The sequence below is a fragment of the Anser anser genome (genome assembly GCF_964211835.1).
Source record: "Anser anser genome assembly, chromosome: 8".
Taxonomy (NCBI): Eukaryota; Metazoa; Chordata; class Aves; order Anseriformes; family Anatidae; genus Anser; species Anser anser.
This window is the reverse complement of record NC_139728.1, coordinates 27697164-27709546: the sequence shown is the minus strand read 5'-3', so window position 1 is coordinate 27709546 and position 12383 is coordinate 27697164. Positions and strand designations below refer to the sequence as shown.

Sequence of the window (12383 nt, the reverse complement as noted above, 5' to 3'; positions counted from 1 at the left end):
TTAATTTGCTTGTTAATAAGCAGCATTGCCTCTATCCTTGGAATGATTACACTCTGCATACCAGGACCTGTAGGAACTAAATACTTTTTGTTAATCTGCCAGGTGCCTTCTCTCTTACATGAACTGAAAAGAAATGTGTTTCTGGCCTTTATTGAAAAGGACAAAGAGATAATGTTAATATTTTTTGGAATCACAGCAGAGTTTCTGGCATTGTGCCCCTCTTGACAATGAGGATTTACTTGCTTTCATATATATAGCTGTAGTCACAACAGGCTTTTTGGATACTAGTCTAGTTCCTAGGATACTCTGCCAACACATGCGCCTGTGTAAATAGGCATAAAATAGTCATAATCACAACTTTAAACAAAATGCTAGATTTAAAAGTTATAGGTATAAATATACTGGATTATGAAAACTAATGCTCATGTAAAGGATGATTAAAACGTATAGGGCAGATACAAAGGAGATAGGCAGCCTGAAAGACCACGCAGAGGGCTGTAAATTTGAAAATCTGTGTTTATAATTTGTACTATGCTGTTACAGAAAGAGCAAGGGAAATCTATGTAGCTTAGATTCTTGACAGAAAAACACAGGAGTTAAAACGTCTGTATCAATGTGGCAAGACTGAACTCAGCCTTGCAGCGTGAGTTTAAATGCCATGTGCATGCAGCTGCTGCACACTGGCAGGATGCAGCTTAGATATGCCACTGCACTGGAGTTTGTCAGTTCAATTCATCAATTCAAAACAAAGCTACGACGGCTGAACCTACTGAAAAAAAAAAAGCCTAGCTTAAGGAACCAGAAGCCAAGGATTTTCAATACAAGAGCTTAGCAGTGTAGGGAAGTAACTAAAGAACATACTGATTGCTCTCTTAGTGAATGATTTTCCTCATTAATGTTGTGTTTTATATTATAGGTGGGCAGGAGAGAAGGGGGTGGCCTGAAAGAGCCTTTCCAACTGAAACCTCAGTATTTGCATTCAAAGAGCAATTTTCATCCTCTTTAATTAGCAATATAAACAGTAAACATCTGCTATTAATAATTCCTCCAGAGTAAACAACTTTAGCAAAACATGTTTTGCTATTACAGCCATTGAGAAATGAAATAACCAAGAAAACCTTAATATTTTGCCAGTAGATTCACCCAAACATAAAACATGGACAGGAACCATTCAGCTGCTTTTACTAGATGTACAGAACTGTTTCCAATCCCAAGAGCAAATTTAAAGATCACGTACTCACATGTGCTCTGATTAGAAGTGGCATGTCCTACCTTCCAGAGATGACTTCAGGGGCTGCGTAATTTGGGGAACCACAGCTGGTGCGAAGAAATTCACCATCTGACATCATGTTGGACAATCCTAAAAACAAGATGTTCGCTACATATTGACATTTGGTGTGAAAGTCCAGATAGAGAGGACTCAACAGAGGAGGAGAGATATAGCAAGTGGAGGGGGAAATTTGACATCATTTAGGCAGAAACCCCTGGGCTGCTTTGATAATCCTTAATATTTTCTTTTCGCACCCATACAAGGAATATTGACTCCAAGCTAGCTTTGCTTCTCAGAGTTGCAAAGCTCAGAGCCTTCTTTAGCAGAGGAAGAGAGACAGAATTCACTCCAGAGTGTGTTGTTTATATGGCAATCGTGTGGGGTTGTGAAATTTGTAAATCTTTAAAAGGATTTATCACTGCTAGAAAGGACTGAATGGGACTGAGCTGGTAACCCAGCTTTTACGTTGGATTTCAAACAGTAATGCCACTTAAAGACTCCTGTTACTGTTCGTTTGGAAAATGAAGTGAGGCCAAGAGCACGTGGCTATACTAAGGAGAACACGCATGAAAATAAACATATGCAGCCACCTCACCCTGAAATTAACTGCACCGAGTCTGTCTTAAACATAAATTAGCTAAATCTTTATATTAGGTGATTATAATAAAACATAGTGAAGATTTGCAAATGACCTTGCTTCTCCATTATTAATGCAAGCACAGAAGCAGCCTACAATAAGTAATCCCTGCTTTTGCTAAGAGGCCAGTGTTTATAACTGTGGGCTTTTCAGGTAGAGAAACTGCTAGTGGTTATGAAAACAGACTCTGGGTTTTGTACGGCGTGCTACGCAGACACGCCCCAGCAAGCGGCTTGTAGCTGGCTGCATTTCTGGAATGCTGTTGGGGTCACATACCAAAATCGGCTATCTTCGCATTCATGTGCGCGTCCAGCAACACGTTCTCCGGTTTCAGGTCTCGGTGGACAACCATGTGTCGGTGACAGTAATCCACTGCGGAGAGAATCTGCTGGAAAAGGCGTCGAGCCTCTGCCTCTTCAACCTGCAGACGCAAGGGGAAACCGGCCTGAAGGCTGCGGAGCTGGCGAGGGGAGGTTTGCCTTAGCAAGGAGCCAAAACTGTTTCACAGCGCGGAGACAAAACTATAACATGCTTGTGACCACGCTGGAACCAGGAGCAGCAAATGAAGCAAATTTCCCACTGGCATTTAATAACGTGCTCGTGTTTTCAAGTGATATAGTCCAGAACTGGGGGTAATGAGATGAAATTGGAAAACTAAATTTGGCTGAGCTGTCACGGAGAACCTACTGGTGACACCTATCAGGCAATGGCATGCTTTCCCAAGGGGACAGGCTCTGTTGTACAGCATATGGAGATCAAAACACTGCAGAGGATGCTACAGGGAACAATTCCTCATGGGCAGATGGAGAAGGTAGCTATGGGAAAAAAAAAAAAAAAAGAAGCCGAAGGTGGAACACTGCAGTGATGCTACAGACAGAAAATCTACATATAAAATGATCAGGAGACTGACTGTTTATGCTGATGACTTCCTAAATATTCCCTTTATGAAAAATTTAGTTTCTGAATGTGAGAGTTCAGAAAGGATCCAAATTGGTCATTGAAAAGACCCAAGTGGGCAAAACATGCTGGAAATCAGAACTATATGTAAAAACGTAAATTAGTTAGCTCCATCTACCAGTGCAATAACCTAAAAAAAAATATTGTAAATTTATTGACTTATTGTAGTATAGAGAAGAAATGCATAATGGACCAATCCTTCACCTGAAGCCTTATTCTGGATGTTCATTTTAGTCCATTTTGGTCTCTTTGTCCTGAGATCGCTCCCTATCTACAAGGATGTCCACTAGTGATTTTCTCTGTAACCATATCACGTTTCGTGCACTCAACCTATTCCTCAGATGATTTATACCAAGTAGGAATACTGGCATTTGAAAATGCTGTTCAGATAAGCCACATTCTTAAAAAGTCTTCAAAAAGCCTGACGTGGAGCCAAGGGGGAGTCTGGAGGAGGAAAATGACTGGGATGGAGACCACACCGAGTGCTCTTCCCCTCCAATGCCCTGCACACACGTAAATCTGCTGCTGAACCAGGGGGGTTTGACAGGCAATCTATAGCTAAAAATTAAAAAAAAATATGGTAGTTTTCCAAATATTTTCACTAAGCAACATGTTACCTTGGATATTTTGGTTTGCGTATCGAAATACATCACAGAATGTTGCAAAAAATGGCACGCAACTTTTGCGCAAGGCGAGTACAAGACGCTCCAGATGGGATTGCTGTGAAGCAGCTTCTATTTTGGGCCTTAACCTTAACCGTGTTCCCTGTAGCAGCCGTTTTACTTCTAAACATCATCCTCTTCCCACACAAGTGTTTGGGCTGACACGGTACTGGCACTTACGCGTCCATGCTTACAGATGTAATCAAATAATTCTCCGCCAGATACGTATTCCATGACCATGAAGAAGTCTGTTGGTGTGCTGATGACCTGGTACCTTCAAAAACACAAGGGAAAAAAAACAATAATAAGAAATAGAAAGGCTTTTAACAGATTATTAGTGTCATGTTAGCTCTTAAAATAAGCAGTGCTTGGATCTTGCATTTATAATTGCTTTCCATTTCTGAAAAGCCATCTCTTATTTCAAGGGGCAAGTCAGGATAATCTTTCACTTGGCTATGGAAAAATCTCTTTTACAGATTTACCTTCTTCCTTCAAGCTTTTCAATAATCCTCTAAAATCTCTGCCAGAGAATCCTGTTGCATTTAGGGCTGTCCTGACTTTCAAATTTCCATTTTGGCTAAGATCTGCAACAAAATCTTCAGAAACGAAGGCTTTATTAAAATGGGGGGTGGGAATGGGGTATATTTGGTTTCCCTCATGGTGAAGATAAATAAAGGAAGTCTAGACACTAGAGGGAGCTGCCCTTGGAAAGGTATAGAGACAAAGATGAGCACTGCAGATTAACATTATTTTTCAAACATTAAACTCCTTTATATTCTAGTGATAGGTGTGTGGGGGGAAAGAGTATCCCCATTGACTTGCAAATTTACTCTCCACCTCCACTAAACGATCCCAGAGTGCCACAAATGCACTTCAGTTTCCCAGCTGGCAGAACCTGACGGCGATGAGCTGTGGCCAATGCAGCTGTAGTAATTCATGGCAGCACCAGCCGAGGTGCCCTGTTTCAGACACGTTATTTGCCCCCCCCGCCCCCCCCCCCTTTTTTTTTTACAGTTGGTAAATAGATTTCAAATTATTTTCAGAGATCAGCAAGTGAACAGGTGTTAGTTCCATAAAGATCAATAGGATCAACTTAGTTTTTCTGAAGTGCTTTGCACCCAGACATCTAAGTTATTAGTAGCACTAATATTTCTTCCATTTATATGTAAAGTGATGGGACATCACAAGGGATTGAAAGAGGAGGTTTATGTACTGTAGTCTCCTCCTCACCTCTTTTCTTTATCACTGCATTTCAGGATTGCAGTATTTACCGTAGGACACCAATGTTTTTAAACTGGTTTTAATTTCTAGGCTTTAAAAGTTTGTTTGATAAATGTGCGAGCAGGACTTGCAGGATACTGCATGCACAGCTGAGGACTCTTGCTGGCTTTTTTGTAAAATAATACCAATGTGTTCTCCAATAAATCCACGGAACTGTGAAGTTACTCTAAAGTCAACAGTTGCTGCATGGTTAGTTATTTAACTGTAGGGAGAATTTGTTTTCCCTTGCCTCTAAGACCCAGGTATTTGCTATATCTCATGCCAGTTTTAAGGCTGACCTAAATGTCAACTTATCCTCGCAGTTACCATTCAACAGCTTTCTTTTATAGAAATGCCAAAGATATTATCGAGTGCCTCATTAATGTGGACTGGCTGCACAAACTGGGGATTGAGAAGGAATCCCAGAGGCTGGAGTGCAGGTGCTGATTTACAACTTAAATTCAGGTTCATCAGAGTGGCAATGTTGAAAACTCATGTAAAATAATAAATAAATAAAAATGTTCCTTTAAGCTCTGGATAATCAGGCCATTAAAACATAAATCCTATTGAATTCAGGCCAAAGCTTCACTCTAAGGGCCTGGCTGTGCTGTAATTCCTCAGGCATGATTCTCAGTAGCTTCAAGTCCTGAGATACCAACCCAAAAAAGGGAAAAATCACAGAAATTTCTAATAGCATCCCAACACAGGAAAGCACAGATCCTCTCCATGCAGCTTTGTAATGGCATGTGCAAGGAAAAGAGGACGTTTTGTGCAGCTTTAGCTACGCCAAAATTGGTGCAGGGACAAGTCTGATGGCTGGTATAACGGCCCAAACTCCCAATGGTAGACACATTTTCCATCGTTTCTCAATGTGTTGATTTTGTCCCCAGGCAAATCAGCAGGAGGACTCTCAAAAAACAGCATTTGGCTCTAAAATGTAAAAACTTGACCACGCACCTAACATTCTCTACAACTATAAGCCTTCTCTTGAAACCAAGTCGCCATGTGAAGACGTTGCAGATGGCGCAGTAAGGTGAACATGTGGCAGAAAATGTACTTACAGTTTGATAATATGAGGGTGCCGGAAGAGTTTCAGGTTTTGAATTTCTCGTTTGATCTTCCCAACCACATCCAGGCTGCGTATTTTCTGTCTGTTTAGTATTTTCACTGCCACTTTGTGCCCCGTCAGCTGGTGTTCGCCAACTAAATAGAAAAAGAGCATTGCAAAGTCACTAAACAGAGAAGCAAGGTTCACATAAGCAACTTAAGCTACTGAGATACACAATTTCTAAGCAAAAAGCAACTCTTGAAGGGAAAAAACAACAGAACTTGGGGTGTTCTGCATGTAGTCTCTATATTAGGACTTTATTTTCCTCATCTTTCCTATAGGTACTCTTTAAGTTTCTTAGACCTCTTTCAGAGAGAAAAGTTGGAATCAAACACCCAGGAAAGTGGCAGGTTTAAAGGAAGCAAAACGATGCAATGTTTCATAAAATGCCTTAACTAAAACGTCAGAAATCAGTGCCACAATATATAAATGACTTTAAAACTAGATTTGGCACATTTGTACAAGGCAAATCCCAATAGACCTATTCAAAAAGACAATTTGGATAAAGAATAACTGAGTGCTTAAAAGTCGTTTTGTGTCTCTTCACTTTATTATTTTCCCATTGAAGTGAAGGAAGAAAAGAGGGGACTTATCTGCAAAGGGAGTTACTGGAGGTGTTCATACCCAAAGCTAATTTGCAAGGATTTATAGCATGAAAAGGTTACAGTGATCAGAAACAGATATATTTAAATGGCAGCAGAGAATCTCCACTGTCACACATGGGTTGAGTAAATCCCTGATAAACCAAATCTTAAAACTAGAACATCACGCTTCTTTAAGAAAAAAGATACAGAGATTTTTCCCTGCCCAAAACAGGACTGTGGGATTTGCATTACTAAAATGAATTTCTATTTATACTTCCTTAAGTGTGCTTCTTGTTTTGATGACAAGCAGCAGGAACACCACGCTGGAGAGTAAGAGCTCCAGCAAATTCTGCTTGTAGAAAAGATACAAACTTTAATATGTGTTTTTATAATATCCGCATGGTGCACGTATATTGATGCTTATCTCCTGCACACATCAAGACAAACAGTGACCATAATCTAGAGTAGCACCACTGTTACTGGTGGAATTGCACTAATTTATCTGTAATGTAAAATGAATTCAGAATTTAATCCATTTGCTATCAACAAATAGACTATTCTTAAAAAGAAAAAATGCTCTGTGTTGTAGGAAGCAAAATTTATAGTCAAGTTAATGGGACAAACTACTGATACTGCTTGAAAACTGTCAGTCAGGTGTTTATATCCAAAAGGGTTCTCTGGCCACAAGCTACTCCTTTCATAGTATCTCAAGGTGTGATACTCAAAGAGGTGGCGTACAGATGGCTTTCTAAAGACTGTAGGCAAAACCTGCTTACGGTACATATCTGTTCTCTCTAATTATGAATGCTACCCCTTCAATAACAACATAGAGCACAAGGAGTTAATAATTATGAGTGAACGCTCGTATTACATTATTAGAGTCTGTAATTTTGGAGCCTTTAATGAGCTGATCAGAAGCAAACTGCATAAGCAGGCGGCCTGAGAAGGACCGGATGGCAGCACTGGCACTGCACGGGGCACACGAGGTCACTATTATTAGCCACAAGATAAGACCTGCTGGAGATTCTTTCCTCAATAAGAGCATCCTAAAAATAAAACACTTTACTGCCCTTGAAAATTAAAGCACCACTTTGCATGTCCATTTTATTCCTCGTAATACTTAAACTACCTGATGAAATGAAAATAAACTAAGCTTTGCAGTTTGGATGCAATTTAGGGATTAGCTGAGGGTTGAAGTAGGGAGGTAATTCCTCCCGTGTGGTACAAGGAGAACACCAAAAATAGTCGAAGGAGGCATTTTCCCTGGTGATCCTCGGGGATGGAAGAGCAGGGCAGTGCTGGACTTGCCCCGCCGCAGGGAGCCTTTGCTGGAGCAAAACTGTGCAAAGCAGCCCGTGTGCAAGGGGTGCAAAAGCCTGCTCCAGGTTTACTGGCCAGGGCACAGCTTCTTCATTCACTGCAAGAAATCCTCCCCAGCTTGCTGTGCTTTGGCCAACAGTAGGCCTGCAAAAGGCACTGCCCTCTCCTTGCCCAGGTTGTCATTGCTTATGCACAGCACACGCTGCACTGAGGAGGCTGGGGAAGGCAGAACAGAGGGGGAGCAACAACTGCAGCAGTTGTCTTCAAGATAATTGACTTGGTTGACCCTTGTGCTGCGATACCTCTGCACTCTCCTTCCCTACCTCCGTGGCTGGGAGCTCAATAAACCTTTTTTGAAAGCTGCCCTTGCTTTATTTGGCCCCATTCAAGAACTGTAGTGCACTAAGACAGTACTTGGGAAACCGGGGAACAGCAAAGCAAAGTGGCTTATGGCAGAACTAGGAAGAAGACCAGATCTCTGCCATCCTTTGTTCAAGACAAGTCTGTCTGGCCTTACCCCAGTATATGCTTTGGAAAAAAAAAAAAAAAAAAAAAGGCCATGCCTGGAATGAATAATTATTGTTTTTAAACTACTGCCGAATAGTTCATCTTCTTTCCACCCATGACAAACAACACGAAACTCTGCAAAGGTTTTCTAGTTCAAAGACATCAATAAATAAAAATAAACAGTCTATTTTGTAATCCATCTTTTGCTTACAGTAAGCATTAGATACAGAGATATTATTGTTTCGGTCCCCAGTGGCTTGTTAAGCCTACTCGAACGTCTTGAGACAGACAAAGAGAGAATATAATTTGCTATGTGGTGGGTGTCTTTTAAGCCTTTCGGGTCTCTCCTGCTGCAGCCTGCGGACATGGGAATTTCCACACGTGGCCCTAGGGACAATTTTCCCCTCTGCTCACTAAGTTTCCAACCCAGCACACACCGGGTGCAGCCCTGGCACGGGGAACACCAGCAGGTCCCACGGGCTCGGCAGGGCTGAAAGCCATCTCTGTGCTAATGAGTTTGTCCTCTCCTGGTCCCTGGGATGGTGGTGCTGAGGGAGCCTTCTCCTTCCTTCTCCCTCCCTCCCCGGATTAAAAGCCCACGGCGAGGAGGGAGGGCTGAGCAGCAGTATTAGGAGAAGGATTGGTGCACATCTCGTCTGGTAAGCTCCCCCGCAGCTTAAAATCAGCGACCAGGGCTCCTTCAGGGCAGGTAGAGGAGACAGATTTGACCTTGAGATGAGGAGCAGCACTGCATACTGAACAGAGGCCCTAAACTCCGAAAACTGGCACCAAACCAGATGTGGTACGAGTGTCCTCAGCCACTATGGCATCTGCTTGCACATGGGACTGCCTGGGGACAAGAACACTTCAGTATCAGATGCTACTAGAACAAGAAGATAATAGAATGAGTTTCTGTCAGAAGACCCTTTTCAATTTGTTATTTTTACATGAGAAAAAGATGAGGATGAATAGTGTCTCAGCTCACTGTAAGATAAACAATCACTGAGGTCCCTTGACAGCGTGGCTTTTTACAGCAGGTACCCACGAAGCCCACCTCTGGGTGTGTGTTTGATGCAGCTCAGACAGCACGAGCACTTACGTGTTTTGCAAACACTTCGCAAGGACTGTAAAAGTTTAGGGAAGGGAGAGAAGACTCCTTCCCTATCAGCTGTGCTGGCCGTTATCTTAGCCTGAAGTTACAAACGATATCAATCCAAAGCATATATTTAGCCATGACGTATTACTCCTGTCCCAGCGCCACTTGCTCATATGTTCTGTCGCCCTTCCTCTCCCTTTCCTTCATCTGTTCAGGCTCTTCTAGTTGATCATCCTCCAGCACAAGGTTTGTCCTTCAGCAGCAATGGAAAACGGGACCTGACCCTGCCTCAAGCCCTCTGAACAGACGTAAACATAACCCAAGATCTGCAAGTCCCTGAGGGACCATGAATTGATCACTTTGGTGGCCAAGAAGCGCGGGTAACAAACCACCAAGAGGCCACCCGGGACGCTGAGCGTGACACCACAAGAAGAAACACTGCAGCAATTCCTCCTGCTGCTCCTTCCCGCTGCCACCCCTTCCTGCACTGCTTCCCTAAGCTCCAGATCTGCAATATAGCCACCTCAGCTCTATTTTCTGCAAATTCATCCCGTCTTGGGCCTAGAGGACAGGGGGAATAACTGTCACCAGCTCTCCCTGGATTTGGCAAAACCCTGTGGCACCAATGGCAGCTCCGAGCCTTCCTCCAAGGCCTGCTGTCCATCCACACTCACACCCACCGCCTTCCTCCCCTGTAACAAGTGCTGTATTCCCATCAACACTTCCAGCTGGGATTTCAGCATTAGCACCAAGACCCTGCTCTCATCTGTCAACCTATCTGCTCCCCTCACCTCGTGCCTTGCGTGGTCTTCCTGTAACGGAGATTAAGGAACTGAAGGGGCTTGAAAGTAACCATTTCTTTTAGCTTTCATCAATGACACAGGTAGCGTTGAGGCAGAACAAACATCCCAACAGGGCAGCACTGACTTCTGCTGTCATACCTCTGGTTTCTGATAGCTGGAAGTGACTCCTCAGCTCCAGCCACAAATTCAAGCTCTGTTAGCATCCCATCACCACTAAATCCTCCCCCCGTCCTTCCACAGCAAAGCTTCTGCTTCCTTAATACCGTAACGATTGAAATTGCAATTTATGATTTCTTAACCATGGAGAGTAAGGCAGGAAAAAAGTGCCTCTCATAAAGTCTTGTGCAAGGCAGGTTGAAGAAAACACATCAGCAATAAGAAACGCGGCATGGATTGCCCCAGCCTGCTGAGTGCAGAAGTAATTATTACACACAACAGACACAAAGCTTGAAGCAACCAGGAAAAAAATCTCTTTGCTTCTCCCATGTTTTCTGCTAAACATGGTGAATATGGTCTTTTCTAAAGCCCGTTAGATTAAAACGCTGCAATTCTGCACAAACAGGAGACGCAGTTTCTTTGTCTCGGTTTCCAATCTCAGATCCAAATTTCACCTGCAAACACCAACTACCATCACAGGCAAAATACTATAGGAAAATATACAAGTGTGGAGGGTACTACTTACTCATACAGGGCTTTGAGTTTGGAAATCGCTTTAATGTTATTTTAAATGTGCCTTTGAAACTGTTCTTAACCAAAGCGGGGAGATGTATGCGCAGGGGGTGCTGGTGCTAGCTACTCCTGAAAGGTAGCTAAGGAAAACAGGCTTTGTTGGCAGGCTTAATTTGGTCTGCAAGAAAAAAAAATTGCCTTTGGAGCACTTTTTGAGGTCCGCTGGCATACAGGAGTGATTTAAGCAGTCCTTACTGTTGGAAGTATTTATTCTGATAATTCTTTAGTCGCTAAATTTGTGGTTTGGGATTAAACACAGCAATATATTTTTAGGGGCCTGATTAATGGTCACAGGTGGATTTAGCTCCAGCGGTCGAGGTGTTTTCTCTCCCTTGCTGTCAGTTTTGGTTTATTTTAATACTCCGGCCACCGAGCGCGGGCACATCTCTGAACCGAGCAGCCTCTGGGCACTGCGGCAGCCTCCCATGGCAGGGCAGGGGACAGCCCAGCAGGGCAGATGCTCCGCGCCAGCAGTCTGGAATCACAGCTCTTCATTTCCCTTCGATAACAAATTTCATAAAGCTTTTTTAATTTATTTATTGTTTTAATATCACGACTCAGCGACAAAAGGTGCGTGTCATGGCAGATTTGGCAGGGGAAAAAAAGAGACATCTTGGTGTCAGGTAAAGCAAAGCCGGTGCCTCCCTCGAGTCTCCCTCTCCGGGGTGAATCCCAGGGGACCCCCTCCCGAGCCCCAGCCCTGCCTGGCCGCGGGGCTGCTCACACGGGGAGGCGGGGGGGGGGGGCGACAAAAAGACCCCCTCTCTCTCCCTGTTCCTCGCACCCCCCCGGCTCGAAGCGAGCAGGACAGGCAGCCCACAGCCCGTTTTCCACGCGGGGCTCGGCAACGCCGGCCCTGCCGCCCAGCCTCCCGCATCCCCGGCCTCCCGCTACCGGTTCAAAGTTTTGCTGGGGGCACCGCAGCCGCTGGGGGCACGGGGTGGGGGCCGTGACCGCTGCTACCAAAGGGCCAGCTCGGCGCCCCCTCGCCCCTTGCCCCCCCCCCACACCCCCAATTTGCAGGGGCCGCCCCATCCCCTGCGCCCACCCGGCGCGGCGCCAGCCTCCGCCCGCCCCCGGGATGCAGCGCGGAGAGGGGGCGATGCCCGGGGAGGGTGTGGGGTGGGGGGGAGGAGATACGGGACGACACGGAGACCCCCCCCTCGTCCTGCCAAGCCCCCTCCCCTCCCTCCATCCCCTCCCCTCGGTACTCAGCTCTTGACTTTGCCGAAGGTGCCGACCCCCAGCGTGTCGCCCAGCACGTAGTGGCCGATCTTCACCCGCCCGTCGTGCTTCTGCTTCTCGGCCATCTTCGCCCCCCGCCGGCGGACCACAATGCACAGGGCTGGCCCGGCACGGCACGGCTCTGCACGGCTCGGCACGGCTCGGCTCGGCACGGCGCAGCGCAACGGGCGTGCGCAGCGGGGAGCGGCGGCGGCAACCCGGGCTG

The 12383-nt window shown here is 44.9% G+C and overlaps 1 protein-coding gene across 8 annotated transcripts in view; it reads right to left on the bottom strand.

The window, feature by feature from the left end:
- The window catches only part of PRKAA2 (protein kinase AMP-activated catalytic subunit alpha 2), a 24130-nt gene extending 11747 nt beyond the window's left edge, over positions 1 to 12383 (bottom strand). For 6 of the 8 annotated variants that reach the window (XR_014587514.1, XR_014587515.1, XR_014587516.1 and 3 more), the window contains exons 1-5: positions 12150 to 12383; positions 5848 to 5989; positions 3707 to 3800; positions 2184 to 2328; positions 1273 to 1360 (exon numbers count right to left, since the gene is read on the bottom strand). Coding sequence is in view for 4 of the 8 variants with exons in the window: in XM_083846667.1 (XP_083702793.1) it covers positions 1273 to 1360; positions 2184 to 2328; positions 3707 to 3800; positions 5848 to 5989; positions 12150 to 12243 (563 nt within the window). In the remaining 4 variants the exon portion in view is untranslated. Of the gene's footprint in view, positions 1 to 1272; positions 1361 to 2183; positions 2329 to 3706; positions 3801 to 4008; positions 4123 to 5847; positions 5990 to 10886; positions 12106 to 12149 lie in introns of those variants that run through there. The other 2 variants (XM_083846669.1, XM_083846670.1) reach the window with 2 other exon arrangements.